At 35.9% G+C, this 20933-nt stretch overlaps 1 protein-coding gene across 1 annotated transcript in view; it reads right to left on the bottom strand.

Annotated features, from left to right (window-relative positions):
• CENPE (centromere protein E) overlaps window positions 1–20933 on the bottom strand; it is a gene marked incomplete at both ends in the record, with an annotated part of 36842 nt that continues 15909 nt past the window's right edge. Inside the window, 22 exons of the mRNA XM_080624364.1 lie at window positions 1–98; window positions 1172–1431; window positions 1888–2050; window positions 2897–2994; window positions 3477–3589; window positions 4149–4352; window positions 4987–5208; window positions 6501–6710; window positions 7231–7440; window positions 8649–8861; window positions 10333–10476; window positions 10568–10768; window positions 11646–11783; window positions 12822–13034; window positions 13920–14057; window positions 14170–14439; window positions 15381–15578; window positions 16457–16615; window positions 17145–17453; window positions 18286–18600; window positions 19603–19757; window positions 20212–20389. Of these exons, the coding sequence (XP_080480490.1) occupies window positions 1–98; window positions 1172–1431; window positions 1888–2050; window positions 2897–2994; window positions 3477–3589; window positions 4149–4352; window positions 4987–5208; window positions 6501–6710; window positions 7231–7440; window positions 8649–8861; window positions 10333–10476; window positions 10568–10768; window positions 11646–11783; window positions 12822–13034; window positions 13920–14057; window positions 14170–14439; window positions 15381–15578; window positions 16457–16615; window positions 17145–17453; window positions 18286–18600; window positions 19603–19757; window positions 20212–20389 (4209 nt within the window). The remainder of the gene's footprint in view (window positions 99–1171; window positions 1432–1887; window positions 2051–2896; window positions 2995–3476; window positions 3590–4148; window positions 4353–4986; window positions 5209–6500; window positions 6711–7230; window positions 7441–8648; window positions 8862–10332; window positions 10477–10567; window positions 10769–11645; window positions 11784–12821; window positions 13035–13919; window positions 14058–14169; window positions 14440–15380; window positions 15579–16456; window positions 16616–17144; window positions 17454–18285; window positions 18601–19602; window positions 19758–20211; window positions 20390–20933) is intronic.

A 20933-nucleotide genomic window follows, 5' to 3' on the forward strand; every position in this document is an offset into this window, starting at 1 on the left:
TTATTGGGTGATACAATCAGGGGCTTTGTCTTTCTCTGAAGTTCCAAACCAGTGTTTAAGATGCTCTTCTGGAGGCTCTTTTCCCACAGGCTGTGTACCTATACAGAAGACAAGAATGTTAAAGTAACACTTAAACTTTCCCAATCAGACAAGCAGTAGGAAATACAGCAATTCAATCCTGACCAGTGGTTCAAATGTCCTCTATCAAAGCTTGCCTCTGAGGAGCTTGGTAACAGTACCACAAGGAACTGCAATTGGTTATATTCTTTCTGGAAGCCTGCCATTAGTACCTTGAAAAATCGTTAACTTTCCAAGATGTCTGCTAGAGGTTTTTAGAAGCAAGTGCAATGATGAGGGCAGTAGCATTAATATGCTAGTGTAGATCACTAGGAGACTTCCTCAGATGTAAGAAATCTTGAGCAGGCCTGAGGAACAGAAGTTATCAAGACAGCTACTACTGCAGCTGAAGCCAGGCAGACAGACAGATGCAACAGAGACTGAAGTCTATGATCTTGAAGTTCAGAAAAAACATTAACCAGCAGGTAACTTCAAACAGTTTTGCCAAAAGTCTGTGTTTAACCAATGTAAAGTTAAAAAGCAAAACAGTGTAGAGCATCAGCTATCTGGTAATCATAGAATAGAATCATAGAATAGTTGGGGTTGGAAAGGCCCTTAAGATCATCTAGTTCCAACCCCCCTGCCATGGGCAGGGACACCTCACACTAAACCATGTCACCCAAGGCTCTGTCCATCCTGGCCTTGAACACCACCAGGGATGGAGCATTCACAATGCTATGTGTAATTATATGTGTATGATGTAATGATATTCTGCTAATTCTCTTTAAAAAGTCAGTCATAAAAACTTCCAACAAAAGAAAAAAAACAAAAGAAACAAAAGATTTGCAACAAAAGAAAAAAGATTGTATAATGTTCATGGGGTGAAGAGTTCATTTAAGTATTTAGGTTCTGTAGAACATACATAAGCTTCATGGCTCCAGCTGGTCAGCCCAACAATTGTCAGCTGACTAACCACTCAGGAAAATTGTGTTACCATGCAAACTTCAGGTCAGAATATAGGAAGTACGGAGTATTTATCACCCTCATCTCACAGACCACCCCTTATATTTTAGCTCTCCAAACCTTTACAGGACACTATCACTGTGTCACACACCTGTAAGTATACCCAAGCTGGAATTATCAAAGAAATTTGTTGCAGAAGTCGGTGGCAGAGTCTTCACTGCATCCGGAGTCACAGCCTCCTGAGAAATGGGTTCCTTGGCAGGTGAAGGCATTTGCTCTTTAAGGGAATATGACACTGTCTTCTTTGGGGAACTTGGTATCATCTCTCGAGCATTTTCTCTCGAGAGTTTCTCTTTCTTTAGTGCTCTTTCTTTCCATTTTCTAACTTCCTCTTTCAGTTGAAGCTCATTACTGAAAAACAGAAACAAAACACACCCCAGCATTTAATTAAGAAAAAATTAAAGTAGCTCCTTTATATAAGGAAAAAAGCTCTCCCAACAGACAGTTCCTATATTTTCAGATGACATACCAAACACACACAGCAATGCAACACCATATCTGCGTCATCTTGCTTTCAGAGGCAATTTATTTCCTAAGCTAAAAAATTTTCCAACATACAATTTAAGTATATCTTCTAGCATTTAAGAGATTAAAAAAATAAAACACAAAACCAAGGTCAAAGCCATAAAGATACATAAGCAGGAAGTCACTAGCTTTAAATACAAGTTTGATGTGAAAGTATCTAGAAAATCTTAAATTAATAGTAATTACTCATTTCTGTAGGCCTCCCAGAAAGAGATGCTGATGACCTACACAGTTAAATAGCAAGAAATAATTTGACATGTTGTTGATCAGCTTTATACTTACCTTTGTAGAATGTCAAGTTGTTTTATCAAGTGTGAGTTCTCTTTCTGTAGTCTCACTCTTTCAGATTTTAGAATAAGTATTTGTGTGCTCTGCACAATACCACTGCCACCACCACAAGTAATAGGCGTTTGGGATTGCTGAGGAGCTTCTTTTTCTGGCACCACTAAGAAACAGTTTTATACAGATACGTGCATTATTTGGACAGTCAATAGTTATTTTTTTTTGCCTACTCCTTCGTATGGTCTTACACGTAAAACCTCACTCAATTACAAGTGCCATTACAATAGTTTTTTTATTTTGTTTTTGTAAACCACCACCTCCTCTCCTCCCCCCCCACCTTCACACTGCCAGGGAGATACTGAGAAAATTAAAAGAATATTCACTGGGTCATTTACAGTTAAAATAGTTATAGTTTCAAATATGTAATAATTATGATTAGAATTAGCTATTCACATGTAAAGTCAAGGAAAAAATGACAAGTGTGCTGGGACCTGTTTAGTATAGAGAAAAGACTAAACAGAGATGGGATCTCATTAATGCATATAATAAGTATCTATAAGGCCCATGCCAGGAAAATTGTGCCCAGTGGTGCCCAGTCACAGGATGGTGAGTAATAGCCATAAAGTAAAACACAAGAAGCTTCACCTCAACATGAGATAGAACTTCCCTATGTTGAGGGTGGCAAAGCACTGGAACAGGCTGCCCAGGGAAGTTGTGGAGTCTCCCTCTCTGGAGACATTCAAAACCCACCTGGATGCATTCCTGTGTAACCTGTTGAAGGTGTCCCTGCCTTGGCAGGGAGGCTGGACTAGATGATCTCTTCCAGCCCTAATGATTCTGTGATTCTGTATGTGCAGCTAACATTTTACTTTCCACCTCATCTTCCAATGCACCCAATCCTTATTATACCCTTTAAGGCAAACTGCCTACATCTCAATCTGGACTTCAACCATATAACCTTAAAACTGAATGTTTAACATAGAGCTCCTTATATTTGTTTTGAATTTACCAGTAATATCATGCTGTTGATGTGCTCTTCTAAGTTCTTCTTTCAGCTTTGTTACCTGCTGTTCTTGGTGTTCTGCAAGAGCTTTATAATTAGCAAGTCTATATGAGGCAGGAAGGGAGAAAAAAAAAATTCTTAGTTTAATAATCACAGTTGCAGGAGAGCTACTATGTGCTATCAAATACAAAATAAAGTTATTACAGGTAAAACTATATAAACCTGGTTGTCAGATTTTAGGTAGAGTGCAGGAAACAATAAACTGGACTAGAATTCTCTCTGTATCCATTCACTCCAGTAACTTAGAGTGATTTCAATTACTGCTTTCCCCTGGCCTTCTTTTATCAGAAAAGTTATTTCATTTATGGCTGAACATGGGCTGGTTGATATTTTGGTATGCATACAGGGTAGGAGTTTCATAATCAAACCGAGATGCATGTGGTTTTTACTTTCTCTGGAATCTAGCTACAGCAAAAACCTAGGACACATAAAGCTGAATTCTTATTCTGTCGAAAAAAATAAATGGAAAAGTAAGAGCTAAGAGCTAAAGAGTGGAGAACTATAACAAGGTAAAAGCTGAACTTACTTTGTATCAAAAGATTTGGTTTGTTTCATTCTTTCCATATCACATTTTACCAATTGAGTTTTGAGATTATCGATTTCTTCTTTATACAACTCAGCACCTTTATCTAATTTCGCCTGAAAAGAAAAGATTAAGCGTTAAGAAAGGCTTGTTTCTTAGCAATGAGTTTAAGGGTTGCTTACCTTGTATCTTTACTGCTAGATTCTGCAGGACAAGATGGGAGCTGGAAATTATTTTAGAGTAAGAACGCCCACATTACCAACTAGCACTATAGTATTAGCTGGTATCCTAACTCTGGTGTATTACCTGCAATCATACTTTAGCAAGTTTGGCTTGTTTGCACATATAAGTCAGGGAATTTTGAACTAGTATGCAATCATATTACATAGAAAAAACAGTTCATGCTTCAGTTTCAAAATAAAGCTTTCAGAATGTTTCAGAAATGCGTCACTAAGTGCTTCTAATATTGCTGAGCCCAGGACTATGGGTTGTAAGTTTTGCTTCTGAAAGCTGACATGGTAGAATGTGAAACTGGCAAGTACAGTGTTTTACTCTAAGAATACCATATAAACCAAACTGACTTGAGAGAGCTACATTTCATCTACAGCTGTCCTCAAGCAGGCGCTCTCTCCAAGATCAGATGAGAATGAGAAGAGTGAAGTATTTTGCTCATACCTGAAGACTCTGATTCTCTGTCAAGGCAGTTTTGAGGCACTTCTCCATCTCATTCAGTTTGTCTTGCAGTTGGGTGAGCTCACTTGTCTCCATTTTAGTTCTTATCTGTGCTTGTAACTTGTTTATAGTGTCATCTTTCTCTTTAACATTTTTTCCTACTTCTTTTACTACATTTTCCAACTCCTGAATTTTTACTTCCATAGCCTATTGGAATATATCAATCAGGTATGAGTAGTTATATGAAAGGATACAACAGTAACAGCACATGGTCATACTCTTAATAAAAGGAAAACTCAAACCACACAAGAACATCCAACACTACAGGCTCTATAGCAACTCTTGGTGTCTACCTCATGGTTTTGTGTCACCTTTTAGTATTCTGGAAAACTCAAGTCCCAAGAGAAAAAAATAAGTGCTTCAAACAAGGGTAACTGTGACAAAAAGTAGGACAGAGAGAAAATGAGTCCTCAGTCCCTAAGATTAAAGACAGAATTATTCTCCATCTTCTATTTGACATAGTGAGTACCATATACTTAAAGGAAGCATCAAGAGTATCACACTATTAAAATCAATACATCAAAACCATTCAGGAACATTTCATGCTGATTTCTAAAGTGATATTTGTGTACAGAAAACAGGTAATAAAGACACATGACAGGCAAGAGCTCAAACTTGCACTTTGGGAATAAAAAAAGCTACAAAACTAAAGTGCACTCTGGGCTGGTATGTTGTGGCACAGATTTACAGTTGCCATCAATCCTAATTTTTTTTTCAGCCTGATACTCTCACTTAGAAAACAAGCATCAAATAAGCTTTCCTTAGAAAAAAGTATCAGTACCTCCACATCTTGTTCTGCAGCCTGTAACTTGTTATGAAGCCTGTAGTTTTCTTCTTCTAACACGTGACTGGCAGAGCCACCAGGGGCCAGTTGTTCTTTAAGAGTGTTTAGTACCTGAAACAATTCTTCACTTTTCTCTTTCCTCTGTTTTGATTCAACATCAGCATTTTGACAATAACTGGCAGTTCTGGCATCCAGCTCTGATGAAAGTTGAAGGAGTACCTGAAAATAAAATAGTGTCATACTGATAAATTTTAAATTATTTTTGAATCAACTAGAATTAGGCATAAAAACAAGAAGTGTCTTTGCTTGTATTAGGTTTCACACTTTTGTTTCAGCACCCCATTTGCAGATGCTTGCTATCAGAAATGAGTCACTAACACTCAAAGGACTGGTTTCATTTCCAAAAAAGTTGAAAGCAGGAAGGGGCAAAAGAGAAGACAATGCACTACAAAATTATATTTTATATAATATGAAATACATTTAGATTATAAATGTATTTCTGCATTAACTCAAACACATGCATTACAGACACAAAACAATACTGGAAAGACTAACAGAAGCACATGCAATTATTCACAGAGTTTTTGTTAGAATGTATCCATTGACTAAAATAAGTGAAACAATTTGAGAGAAAATATACACATTGGACTATTCTAGAAACCTGTACATTTAACATGCCAGACAAAACAAAACTTCACATTGTCAGGAAATGACAAGACTATACTAGATTTGTTTGGTGGAAGCCTTGATCCACAAAATACATATGTCAGGGAATTCTTCCAAAAAGCCTGGCAACATTAGGAAATCCCTGAAGAAGTCAAGACTGGCTAATCTCTACAAGAAGCAGCTTTCAAATATGCTAAACTTAACAGGAAAGAACCAAGTCACAACACTGGGGGAAGAAAGGTGGTGAGCTCTTCATACTTCAGATCAATACTATTAAAAGGAATAGTATAAACAGACCAGGACCTTCCAGGATATACTTGTTAGGAAAACTTCCCTACACCTACTCAGAAAGTAATGGATTCCCTCCCATGACCTGTTTCTTTGAGAAATGTTCAATGCATTTGATCAAAAAGATAAAATTCTCATGAAGTCCTGTTCATTATGCACTTAACCCTGTAAAACACTTTTTTTTTTTTTTTTCCAAAGGGGACAAGAGGTAAGAAGGTAAGAGAAGAGAAAGGAAGGCCAAGCTGTGAAGTTCCATAAGCAAAGTTATATAACAATTATGAACCTACAGCTTTCATAACTCAATCTAACACAAACGTACCTCCTCCATGTATTTATCACCTAGAAAATCTTTCACAAAGCAAATTTCCAAGTTCAGATACATTAGGAAAGAAGTACTTGAAAATCTTTGGAGTATTTCTACCTCTTACAGCTAAGCATGAATACAGTAGAGTGCTGATGATAATGAATAATCTTTAAATGGAATTTTTTGTTTGCTTTTAATCAGATTAGAGGCATTTACAGAGTGCTTAGACACAATAAATTAGATTTAACATCACCTTTACTTTAGGATTCCAGAAGTTAATGACTTGTGAAAGCCTTTCAGTATCTTTCCTTAACTCTTCTTTAAGTTCCTCAGCATCACAGCGAGCTCCTAAACAAGCTTCCCAAAACCGTGTAGTTTCTTTTCTAGCACTTTCTTCCTTCTGTAACTCTGCCTCTATGCAGAGAAGTTCACTTTCCATTTCTGATACATCTTTGAAAATGCTCTTTACAAAGAGGAAAAAAAGAGAATTCAAGTTTAAATATTGCTTTGTAACTACATGTCTAAATATACATTTTGCCCTTTTGGGCATCACTAGTTGCAGAAAGTCTGTTTTAGCATCTAATTATCACATAAAAGGAATTCTGCTATACTTAAGTTAGACCCTACTGGGAAAATGAGTCAGCCATCTACATTCCTGGAGCAGGTGGGAAGGGGAAAAATATATGCATGTTAGTAAGAGTTTTATTTTTTTTAAAAGTAACCTTGGTATTGGGTAGTATGTATTTTACAGGGCAAATGAGTGTTTAACATTCCCACTACTTTATAACCTCATTTAATTTTGATATACTTGAGAAAACTTTATAGAAACTTCAAATTATAGAATTAGTAGCATGGAAACTACAAATTTTAATCCCCCCCCTAAGCCTCAACAGATAAAAGCAATGCTATTAGATTAGCACCAACACACTACCCCATGCCTTGAAATATGCAAGTGTTTGTCTGAAAATTATTTCAGATACTACCTCTGCCTCCAAGTGCAAACTCTGCAGCACTTCACTGATGTTTAACTCTTGAGAAGACACTTCATTCTGGTTGAAGTAGATCTTTCTTAGGTACTGAATCTGAGCTCGTAGCTGATCTTGTTTTCTCTTTTCCTCAAGCAGTTCCATTTCGTATTTGTTAACAGCAGCATAATAGTCTCTTTTCTTTGAGCAAACACGACTAAACAGGAACTGTTGGCGAAGCACAGGATGTACCAGTGAGTATGCTTTAAAATAGTACCTCACATCCAGGTAAAATTATGTAATTCAATCTATTTATTTTCCTAGTCCATAGGTGCCCAGCAAAACTAAAGTGTGAACAAGCAAATCAAGTTCACATGAGCTGAACAGCAATATCATTTAAGAGTTTTAGCTGGGCCAGCATTTCTAAAGGATGCCATTTTTTGTGGACTCCTAAAGAGGCCAGAAAGTCTGAAATGCTCTAGACAGCCTTCCATGAATCTAGACTTTGAAAAGCCAAGTGAGCTATTCATTGTATTTATTTCCTCTTAAGAGCTGGGAAAGGTGCAGATGATCTACAAGAATAATATCACTGTGCTGATTTAAAGTTTCATTCTAGTTGAGATCACTACTTAAATATCTTTAACTATAAAATTTAAAAAGCGTCTATTGGAGGACAAAAAAAAAAAAAGAAATCAAAACCTAAAGTTATGAAATAAGGTTCTTTGGAAGAGTTGTTTGCTACTGGCTATTTATAAAGATGACTGACTCTTGAGATCATGTCCAGTATTTTTATATACTGGACATGAACCTTGCCCTCTCTCCAGACCTGTGTGTCATCATGTCCCCAGTTGCTCCCTTCCCCACCAAAACCCTTAGCATTTGATAGCAAATAAAGAAACAGGGAAAAAAAACCCCTTTGTTTACTATACTTCTGCATATGATAACAGGAATTCTCTCCCGATTGCCTTTAACTTTGATAAATGGAATCTGTTTCTCCACTGGACTACAAATTGTGGAAGGTCTGCAACACTACAGAACTTAAACTACTTGGGTAGTCTTGCAGAGTAAAAATGCATCTCCAAGGCATTTTTCATTGTGAGGGGAAAAAGACATGCAACACATACTTAGGGGTCCATAATTTGCTCTATTGCATACAAAAAGAAAATTTCTTTTCCCAGTTAAAATGGATTAATATTAATGAATTACTCTGCAAAACAGCTGAACTTACAATCAAAACCTAAGGTTTATTACCTAAATAGTTCCAGTTTTCCAGGATTGTAAAGCATTTACCATCAATTTATTTTCTCCAAGATATGGATCCACACACAAAAAAAATTAAATAATCAAAGCTAAAGTATACAGATACTAGTTCTTAATTTGAGAGCTTATTAAAAAAAACACAAACCAAAGCAATATGAGACATTTTAAATTGGTACCTTCAGTTTGTTCAATAAACTCTGGAGATTTCTGTTTATTTTTTCATTTATAGTTTGAAGTATTTTGACTTGTTTACTCTGTTCCGATGAAAGCTGAGTCTCTATCGCAGCTATCACTGCCTTCTGACTATTCAGTTCATTCTTTAGATTAAGTGACACTGTAGACAGACGTTCATACCTCTGCCCCATAGTTGGGAATTTCTCAAGAAGCTCCTAAATACAAGTGAAACAGATTCATTCCTAGTAAAGACTGATTAGCTTTAAACAGAAGCTTAAAATAAACCATCAGACTCCAGGGCTGTATTGGTTTTACAAGTGGAATATTAGGACTAAGACTTCAGTTTTTACTTGCCACAGGAATACAACAAAAAACCCAGACACAGAGAATTTCTTAGTTTTCCAGAAAATCATTTCACAAGCTCAAGTTATTTATATGGCCACATCAAGACCTGTAGAACAGGCCTGAAATGAAATTGTTGCCTGTTCACAAGTGTTACAACCAGGCTACCCTCAGAATGGGCTTCTCAAGTTGATCTACTTGGTTTTTCATTGAAAGAAAGGGATCAGGAAATTGGTCCTGACATTCTGACATAAAAAGGTCAATGTGATCTAGGAGTGAGCAAGCTGAGAAATGCAATAGGCTTCAAAGCACTCCAGTAAACTGCAATTCAACTATCACATATGAAGCTAGATTATATGTTTTAAAGTATAAAACTTCCTGGGTGTACTGCTTGCATCTTTGGTTCTTAGTCGAAAGAAACAGGATTCACCAGTTTAACTCCTCACCCCACCATAAAAAAAAAAACCCCAAAACAGTGGAAATAACATTTGTACTTGTTCTTGTTGGACACAGGGGATAAGATTAGAAAACTGCATAAGAAGCAGACAAGATCTTAACCTATTACAGAAGTCAGAAGGGGAGAGCACCATGAAGAAATGAACTAATATTTACTTCCCTCAGTATTAGCTCTCTACTGATGATGTAGGATAGAAAACGTGGAGAAAGCTACACAACCAATTTTTACAACTTGGTCCTTTATCACTTTTGATGTTACACTGAAGACACACTCAGGGCTTTTCTAGCATATACAGAATGATGCTAAATCTGCAGCACGCATTTACAGAACTGTAATACAAAGGTACTCCACTTTAATGTGTTTCATAAATATTCATAAATCCCAGTTTATTTTGGCTTTCAGTAGGTTAAGAGTACTTTCACATCTGTGAGAACGCATATTCAGGAGAGTTAACTAAACAAAAACTCTGATGAATTAGAGGAGCTTCCTATGTTTTGGAAAGAAGCAATTTAATGAAATTGATTTATGTGAAACCAATTTATTTTTGATGGGAATGTTATTTTTGAAGGGAAGATTTGTGATGGATTTTGCAAAAAGAAAATTATGAAGCACTGCTACATGACTAGTTATTTTCATTGGGTGGCTGGACAGTAACAAAATCAAGTGAGATGTCTCCACTAATAAGTTCAATTTAACATTCTAAGAATGAGGTGCAGTCACTGAACAGCAACAGCAAATCATCTGATCCCATGGTTTGTGGCATCTCAGCAGGATAAGCAAACAGTTTTAAACATTATGCACAGAAGCAAGGTTTATGCTCCAGAACAAATGGTATTAAGTTTCTGGTTCCACGTGCATCCTTAAAATAAGCAGAGAAGCAAGTTTACCATAATTTTGAAGTTCATTTCCTTCAGTCTGTCATCAACCATCTGCTCTGCATTATCCAGGCCCACCTGAACAGACATATCATTCAAGTTTCTCTGTTTCAGTTGGTCTAGAGCACATTCCAGTTTTGCATTTGTTTCAGCACACTAAAATAATAATAATAAAAATATAGATATTTAAGTACCATTCAAGAAGAGAAGTTACAAATAAGCTAGGTATGCAACTTCCAACACCTACCTTATCAGAATTTTTTTGCAATTCTTCCTTGAGCTGGTCCCGCTCAGACCTGACATCCTGAAGAAGTTTTTGTAGCTCTTGTTTTTCTTGATTAATTACTGAGATTTCCTCTTTAAGTTGGTAAGAGTGACTAGTCCTTTCAGCCAGTAACTGGTCTTTTTCACATGATACGTTACTTAGCATCTCAGTTAACTGTTGAAGCTATAATAAATGGTGAAGGAAAAAAAAACAACCAAGAATTACAATTTGGTCCTGGTCTGTATGCTGTCCTCTGAAGTACTCATCAATTGTGTCAAAGAGCACAATTTCCAATAACCTAGTAATATCCAGTAATAATTGTCCAATAATAATTCATACTAACAGCAAGCAAAGCTTAAAAACAATTTTTGTGTTCTAATTGCTCAGAAAAAGAAATTAAAAAGGAAAGGAATAGCATGATACCAAGAACTCTAGTCAACTTTGGTTTTCAGTAAAGCAAGATGAAAAAAAAGGCAGTCAGCCTTTATCCCCATCACAAGAAAAAAGTAATAGAAGATCAGCATAAGAGAAGGGCAATGGAACTGCCTATTTGCTCTAATGAATAATAGAACATATTTGCTGATGTGGAGCAATCCTTGATTACTCTGATCTACAGTCAAAGGAAGAGCTTGAAAGGTGAAAAGCAAAGAAGTGAAAATTGTAGAGACTGAACTGGGAAAAAAGTACAAGACTTTCTGAATAGTTTGAAAGTATGCAAAGCACCAAGGATTCCAAACCCAGTTAGATTAGTACTGTCTACTCAGTGCCTTCTGAAGTCAGAATAAATGTATAAAGCCTGCACACATTGTCTAAATTGATGTCCATCTAAAGAAGTGACCAACCGATTTGGTTATGAGGCCAAGAAGTTGAGGATGTTGTTATCTCTATACCTAAAACTTGTAGGAAGTCCCTTGCCCATGTTCATGCTTGTTTAGCAACCATGAAAATCATATGCTGACAACGAAAAAAAATTAAATAGGATTAGCCTTAAGCAAAAGTTTAGCATATCTGTGGTAAAACATCAGAAGACAGAACAGCTACTAAAAACAGAACTCCTCACCTTGCTTGTTAGGCAGTCCTCCACAATCTCTGACCGCCTCTGAATCCTTGACAAATGTTCTTCCCTTTCTTCAGCTTTGATCTTCTCATTGCTGAGGAGTTCTTGCTGACACTTCAATTCTTTTTCCGTTTCAAGAATCTGGAATAAAACCAGAGCAACAAAAACAACATTAAAGTTATGAGACAGCACGTGAATCTACCTCTCACACATCAGGGCATTCATTATTTCATACAAGTCAAAACACTTGGCACAAAAACCACCCTGCTTTAGTCTGAGTACAAGTTCTGTCCTTGAAAGCATTTCCTTTCACTAAGCAAAGCCTGCCAAACAGTTACATGAACAATTTGTCCAATTGTTTAGTAGCAAGATGTAAAATTAAAAATTTGATAAAAATTAAAGATTTGATAATCCAAGCTTGCTGATATTATTTTTTTACATTAGTTAAGTCTATACATACTTAAAAGATCACGAGGTTTTCTAAAATAATCCAAAAGCTTTTATATTTCTTAAAATTATTTGCAGAGTTACTCTTAGGAAAAAGATATTTACCAGACTTCCTTTTAACTTTAGAAATTATCATCTTAATTTTTGTTAACTACATATCTGAATGAATTTTTCTGAATAGCATGTCAACATAAGCATACCTTTCATGTAAATACTTGGAATACTGAAGTCAGTTCCTAATTTGCCAGAAAGTAAGACATCAGGAAGGAGAAATAGGATCACTAATAAGTTTCTGTCTCTTCAATCCAGAATGAATTGAAGTGGTAGGAGAATTAAGCCCTTAGATATCAGTAAACCTGAATTACCTGTACTATTTAGTGCTAAATCCAGAGACTGTAGATGAAGCAGGAATTTACGGGGTGTTTGTCCAGCAGGTGGCAGACAACTGTGTCTAAACCCACAGCGGCACAATAACCAAAAGGTCAGGGAGAGGATAAGGGGGGATTAAAAAAAAACAAAAACAAACAAAAAAAAAAAACAAACCCCCAAAAAAACCATCAGAGATTCTCAAGTCCAGAGTGGATTAGTAAATTAAGTTTAGTTTACTGCTGCTATGAAAAAGTGAAGAAAGAGAAACAGATATCAAATAACAGAAGGTTTCACAACCAAAATAATTTAGAGTGGTACAACCTGCCTTTAAAATGTTATTCTATTAAGAGATTTTATACATACTCTCTCCTTGCTTTCCCGGCAGTCAGCTTCTAACTGATCTCTTTCAGCTTTACAAGTCTCTACTATTTTCTGCAGCTCATCTTTCTCCTGATTGATTTTATCAAGCTGCTGAGAGAAATGTTCATTCATTGTTCTTTCAATTTGTTCTTTTTCTGCCTGTAGCTTGCCATATTCAGAGGAAACACTAGTCAGGTGTCCAGTTACTTCAGTGAGCTTAAAGAACAAAGAAGAAACAGTATTAATACATTTAATAATCTCTAACATGTATAGAAGTAATTTGGTAGATAAAATGCTACTGGTTTGGGTTTTGGTTTTTTTCCTCCAAATGAATTTATTAAATTTTGTTGTTCTAGTAACCAGGTTCTGATTTAAGAAGTGTTACTGGATCATATTTCACAAGCATTATCTGTACATATCAGCTATTATAACTGCATTACAGAAGACACTTCCATTAGTTTACTGCTACAGTAAACAGGAAAATGTAAATCATGCTTAAGTCAATAAAATTTCAGTGCTTCTGTCTCACTTTTAACTGGTAGATAAAAATAAACATGTTTACATTATAATTCCATAAAAATTACTCCAATGCTGTACCCACAGCAGATAAGCATTAATGCTTGTGAAAATTAAGCCTAATAATTTCAGACATGAAAATAATAAGTAGATTAGAAATTTATAATACTGCAGCAAATAAAAGAATGAGCTAAACTGCCTTTTAGTTGCTCAAGTACCTTCAGAGTTACATAGATACCAGATTATTAGAATTAAAGAGTTTAAGACTCAGAAAATGCATTGAGGTCAAAAGACCAGCACCGATATAGTATTCCATCATTCAGCACTAAGGCACGTTTAGTTGTAAGTAAAAGGTTATAGCTTGCAAGTCAAATTGCAATTGATGATCTTTTCACTGCCTGGGTTTCTATCGAATTCTTCTGAGAAGCAGCACAGTGCAGGGAGGGGGTGGGGGAAAGAAGGGAAAAAACTTTTAATTGAGTTTCATTATTGCCTTTATCAAACCCTTAAAAACTGTGGCCTGTAGAGGACACGGGTTACCCGTCCTTGGAGAATTGTAGTTTACTTGACAAAACTGCATCTGACCTTCTGCTGGAGTTCATCAGTTGTTTTCTTCAACACCTCTTGTGCTTTCAAGAGTTGATTTTCTTTCTCTGAAAGACTTTCTTTCAACTCCGCAAGAGAGTTTTGAGCACATCTCAATTCTTCCTCCATCTCTGAATTCTTTGGACACAACACAGTTAAAAGTACATTAAAGCCAGAACAACACTTCCAAAATTTAAGACTGAAGTTTACTAAGGCTATTATCCTCAAGGAACAGGACTCTTTATCTTACCATACTAGTTGTCTGCTGTATAGTTTCTCTTAGCTGGTCGCTCTCATTTTGGAGATTCTCCAGTTGCATTTTAAGATTATCTCTTTCTGACAGAATGCTCAGTTCCTGACACTCATGCAGTTTTGAATTTAAATCTGTTCTCCCCATTTGTTCAGACTCTCTTGGACATTCATTGGCCTTCGCTTCCTCCATTTCATGCAATTTCTTTTGTGCCTGGCTCAGCTCTTCTCTTAGAAGAAACAATTCTTGCTCCATCAGTTTTTCTTCAATCTGTGGTATCCATTATATAGAGAGATAGAAGTCAACACATTTGGGGAAGCAGCTCTAAAGAGAAACATCTCTCACCCTTTACAGGTTGATCACGTAAAATGAACAGAAGCAATGTTTGATATTTTTCTTCCAGAATAGTAAGATTTGACCGAACTCAACATACAATTCAAGGTTCTTGAAATGAGACATGTGAAAGCACATGTTTGAAGTAAGAACTTCTGAAACAAGTTAACCAGAAATAGAATTTTATGGCTATAGTTTAAGCTTGGGGGCAAGGAGTGGGCAGAAGGAAAAAACACAAGAAAACCCTCCAAACGCAAACCAAAAACCCCAACAACATACCCCCCCGCAAGCTACAGAGCCCTAATCATTTTTTTTTCTAGTCTTAATAGTAGATAATGGTGCCAAAGCAATTATTTTCTTGACATTTGTCTATTCCCCCATAAATATAAAAATACACATCTACTTCACTTTTTCCAAAGTGTACTATGTACAAACACACTTTATACATATACATAACATATACAATCAGCATATGCAATTACAGAAAATTTTGGCTGCAGTATCCCTTTCACTACTTGGAAAACAGTCAGTTCTAGCTATGCTTTGGAAAAGCAGAACCATCCTTTCCAGGTGAGCAATTTTTAGTTTAGCTACTTAATTTTCGCTTTAACTACTTACAGAACTACATCTGTGCAGATAACTCAGAATATCACCATCCTGTATCAAGTTGAAACTGAATTTACAATAAACTGTTTTTCTACTACTAGCTGTCCATACACAATAATATGGGTGGGATACATTCCAAATAAACAATACTACTGTTTAATGGTCTGCAGTCAAGTAGCAGGACCCTTTCTTCAGTTTTGTTTTGCAAGTTATTTTCAATCAAGCTGATATCTAGGTAAGCATGCTTTCCATTACAGCTTTAGTATAGTTACCGAAGTTCCTTCTTCTTGTTTCAGGTGTAAACTGTTCAGTTTATCCCGCAATGTATTGTTCTCTTGTGTAAGGGCAAGTATTTGTTCCTTTTGCGTCTGAAGCTCATCACTTTCTCTACGGCTATTTACCAATTTTTCCTCAGCAAGCTGGTCTCTCTCTGATGTGATGATTTTTATTTCTTCTGTCATTTGCGATATCTATAAAAAAAAGGTGCAAAGGCAGTATTTCCATCAATTCAAAACCAGAATTAAATGCAAATGTTTGATAACTTTACTACACTATTTTTAACAAACCACTGTAACCAATGTAGAAAAACTTCAGAACTAGGTCTTTTGCCTTTGTCTATTTGTTCTAAGTGCTAACCTTTGACCAGTCTCTTCTGCCATATTGGGCAGATTTTATCTGGAAAAAAGTCTGATGGGAAGCAAACAAAGAAGAAACACCTATTGGATTATTTTTATGCATCTGTTCCAAAGCATGCAAAAGCTGAATTTATAACCATTGATTTACTGTGCCTGGCAGCTCATATACTTCAAGAAAAACATATTCTCACATACTACAGATTCTCCCTTCAGAGAAACTGTGCTACTGCAGCAACTGTTTAACATATAATATTCTCAGCACCCTTCTTTGTCAGTTTTTGAACAAACAGGCACAAAAACAGGTGGATCAGCGTTCTGTTGTGTGTTGGGAACAGAGATTCCATTTACAGCCATGTGTTACACTTCTCATTGGGACTGAGCGCTATAAACAATTAGCCTCATTCCTACCCTACATAACCTTCATCTCTTTTTCCATTTGTCATCTAATGCCACCACTGAAAGTAACAACCATGGGGCACACTTGTCAAATAAAGATTTATTAGAATATACATTACGGCTTGAAGCCCTATAGAAATTGATTAGCAATTAGTAAAGATTTGGATCAGACAGTATTAATTTCTTGTCCACTTTCCACGAAAGTCCTAAAAATTTTCTGAAGGACAAGCATAAGAGACTATAAGCAGACTAACTGGGTTTGGTTTTAGTACTGGAAAACATATTAAAAGCATTTTTATTTTGAATTAATGTCTTACCTGTATTTCAAGTTCATTAATGGTTTTCCCTAGTGCCTCTTCAACACTCAGAATTTGAGACTGTTTTTCAGAAATAGTTTTTTCCAGATTCTTGACAGTGTCCTGGGACTCCTTAAGAACACTCTGTGTATTTCTCAGTTCTTCATGTGCCAGAATGTTCTTTAAGAACAAAAAAATCCAGAAAAGCATCAAATATTTTTCAACATTAGTAAGCACACTGGTTAAAAACCATAAACAGCAAACCACACAAAAAAAACTAACTTTCCAACATATTTCAGTATAGTTTATACTTGTTCTTTTGAATTAATGTTTTACCTGTATTTCAAGTTCATTAATGGTTTTCCCTAGTGCCTCTTCAACACTCAGAATTTGAGACTGTTTTTCAGAAATAGTTTTTTCCAGATTCTTGACAGTGTCCTGGGACTCCTTGAGGACACTCTGTGTATTTCTCAGTTCTTCATGTGCCAGAATGTTCTTTAAGAATAAAAAAAAAAAAAAAAAAAAAGGTAAATCCAGAAAAGAAAAAAATCAAGTATTTTTCAACATTAGTAAGTACACTGGTTAAAAACCACAAACAGCAAACCACACAAAACCTAACTTCCTGACATATTTCAGTATAGTTTATACTTGTTCTTACACTTTTCTCCTTAACACATACGGTTGATTTCTATAAAGGCAGAATTCCTACCATTGAAACAGTGTCCTTGATATCCTCTTTGAGTTGGTGTGCCTCAGCGTGGAGAGACTCCTCTTTTTGCTTCAAGTCATCTCTTTCCTGGGTTAGAACTTTTATTTCTTCCTGACATGCAGTAAGCTGCTGAAGAACTGCCTGGATCTCTGAATCCTTGGCTTCCAGTTTCAACTCCATAATCTTTTCTTGCTCTTTTAATTGCTCCATTTCATTCAACTTCTGCTGAGTCTGAATGAAATCTTTTACCTCAAGAAGTTGTTTGTGCTCTGCTGTCTTTTCTTCCAGTTCCTTCATTTTGCTAGAGAGCTTTAGTTTGCAAAGGAAGAGTGAATATACTTTCATTGTAGTGCAAAACTGCATAATGTGTACACGTTCTCACAGAATCTTATATTAGCATAGAAACGGTGAGAGATGCTAGCTTTCAACAGTCAAATAGGAAGTTGGTAATTTAACTTGTAAGTCACTGCTTATATTCTTGCCTACATTACCTAAAGAGAAACCACATAAACAAATGCTAAACAACAGAAGTCTTACTAAAACATAACGCCATGCACAAAGTAGCATAGCTTAGGAATTATCAAATCCATCGCTGGAATATGACAGCCGTATCAGTGCCAAAGCCCTGTCAAAATATGCATCCTGTTTCTATATACAGTTCCCTTTTTCCCCTTAAAGTTTTGGTTTTGTTTTGTTCCCCCTCTTTCTAATCGCCATTTTATGAAAGGATGTTCTTAAGTTTATTTTGGTCTGTTCTAAATGGACTCCTATTCCTGATGAGGAACCTTTGTTTCTATGACTTTAGATAGCCATAACAGCATATCTGAAGAAAAAATTGCATAATAAAGATATAATTTAAGAACAGGAAAAGAAGAATTAAAAGGTGAAATACAGAAGGAGAACACAGAACAACATATACTTTTCTTTGCCTAGGAAGAAAGAGACCACTGAGCTGCATAATCCTGCAACCTTATACACCAGGCATAGAGTAATACCCACTCATGCTAGAGTAATTTAAATTCTAATGTTATTTATAGCTTCATGACTACTTCTCCAAAGTTTGGTGGGTTTTTTTTTTTTTAAATACTATTAACAGATTCCTCATGTCTTAATCTGTAAAAAGGAGCAAGGTGACACTGACCTCTAATTTCACTTCATCCAAAGTTACTTTAGACTCTTGTGCTTCTTTAGATAGAGTACCTATTTGGAGCTTCATGTGTTTATTGTTTTCTGATGCAGCTGCATATTTTTGCTCTAGTTCTTCATGGAGCTGTTTAAGTGCTACATATTCCTGATCAGACTTTACATATCTAAGTTGTGCAGCTGCTAGATCATCTTTTGATTTTCCAATTTCTTCAGTCATATGTTTAAGTCTAATTTCATTATCAGCTACTTCAGAAAGCAGCTTTTCTCTTTCCAATTTTAATAAGCGTAGCTCCTCACATTTCTCAAGAATCTGCCAACAGAAAAGTAATATTAAATAGCATTTTCTAAATCAATTTTTGTCATAGCTGCAAAATAAAAATATGTACATGTGCAGATATAGGAAATACAGCACAGGCAAACACACAGCACAGTATATTGGGTTTTGCTCTACTGGGAGGGAGTTGCCTCGCAAACAATCCTTCAAAGAGAAGCAAGACACATAAGCCCCTGCCAAAGCCTTGAAACCTCTCCTCCGCTGTTTAGGTGTTCTTTAAGTACTTTTCCTGTGTTTGAGCTAGGTCCGGACTAATACTCCTGGCTGAATATTCAGATGTATTAATACTTTATAAACTCTATATCATGAAGAAAGTTGTTAACATGTAATTAAGCTTTGTTTAACAGTGGAAGGAGACCACTGGAAAGGTTTGGAACATTTTACAAAGCATTCATGAGTTTGTGAGATTACTTGCCCTCGATAATTTTCCTTGCACATACTTAGTAGCAGGTATTTAAGGATAAAGAAACTTAACACGTTTGCAAACATTTTCTAAGACATTTATAGGTAACTTGGTCTACCAAGCCCTGGCCCACCAGTAAACGGCAAAGTTCCCTTAAAAGTTCCCCAAGATTTCCAAATAAAATCTCTTGCTTCTCAAGCAGCATTTCTCCTAAGAGCTTTTGAAATTTTCCCTTCGCCCAGTTAGACAAAAATTCAGTTTTAGAACCGTAAACCAGAATCAAACACCATTATACATATACACAGTTATTAGTGGTAACCATGGTAAGTAGGCAAGCAAATGCTGGACCAGAAATTCCTAATTAATTATAGTAGACTTTATGACTAAACGTGGTTTTGAATTTATTCCTAGCTGAAAATATTAAATGCCTGAGGAACAATTAACTCAGCTTAGTTACAAAATCTCAGTTATTTGATTCATGACAACTTTTTGCTTTAAATCTTTATACCCAGTAGGTATCCACTGGTATGTTACCAGCCAAGTACACTATAAAAACAGGGAAAAAGATTGTTTACCTCTTTCTGCTGTATCTCAACAGTATTTGGTAGATACTGAAATTCTGATAGCTCATTTACTTGTTTTTGTAAAAGTACATTCTCTTTCAATGCTTCTTCTAGTTCTCCTTTTAAGTCAGCTGCCTTTTTTTCCACCTCTTCAAGAGAACGTAGATCTAGAGAATTAACAAGTTCAGATTAATAAGAATGCAAGAGAAGAAAAGCATGTTTAAAAGTAAACAAAGTTCATAATGCATTCTGGACATCATATTGATATCATTCTAGAAAAGTGTGTTTTACAGTGGCCAGCAATTAAAAGATGAAACTTTTGGGTTGAATTCAGTCATCATTTGTTAGGTTGTCATCCAGTCAATTTCAGATTCTCCCTGACAACCCTTATTAACTTGACTGTCTTTATGCAAATTAAAAAGCATTAAATTGATGTTTTCCAAACAGTTCAAGAAAAGTGCTGAAGCAGTTACTATGTGCCGGCAATACCAGATACTCAGTAATTTCATACCGACAAACTTCAAGTATTTGAAAGGACAAGCTAAAGTCTTCCCTATTCCCCTACCATTGCAGGAAAAAGTGAAGAGAGAAGAAGAATAAAAGCACCATCTGGAACAGTACCTTTTGGAACTTTACCCTCCATTAACAAAGTAAGCCTGGTGTTTTCTTGAAATACAGACTGCAATTCTTTCTGCAAGTCAGCTTGCATTTTTTTGTAGCTTGCTTTTCCTGCTTCTATTTGGCTTTGATAGAGTTCAACATCCTTCTGCATTTGCTTGTAATTCTTTGAAAGTTCATTCTTCAAAAAAACCAAAACAATGCAATTCATACACAAAATGAAAGTTTACCTGTTTAACATTTAAATACTGCATCTGTCACATTTCCTGTTGTCACCTTGAACAACTCTGGCCTTGATAATTACGGCAAAATAAGCCACAATTTAACAACTGCATTCCTGTCAGAGTCTTATAACAAAACATACCTTACTTTAGAGGTCAGGGTCATAATCATGTCTACAATTTTGTCTTTACTCCCTCAAAGCAAGCCTTCAAGTCATACTTCTCAGACTTCATATTTCTTTTTATTTTTTTATTCTCTGGTAAAATTAGATTTGGAGTCTTATGTCCCAGTAAGTCCCTGAAGTCTGTTCATTTGTACTCTCTCAGTACACCAAAAGCTAACCACCTACTCCTGTGGAAGAAGTCTGTATTTTCTTTTTACCTTTCTTCTGAAGACCCATTTTCCATGAATTCCATATTAAAAACATTACTTGAAGCATGAGTCCTTTGCTTTCTCTAAATACTCTATATAACATTTGGTCTTTATTGATTGCCTTCTTTACC

This window comes from Psittacula echo (genome assembly GCF_963264785.1).
Source record: "Psittacula echo genome assembly, chromosome: 1".
In the NCBI taxonomy this organism is placed as follows: domain Eukaryota; kingdom Metazoa; phylum Chordata; class Aves; order Psittaciformes; family Psittacidae; genus Psittacula; species Psittacula echo.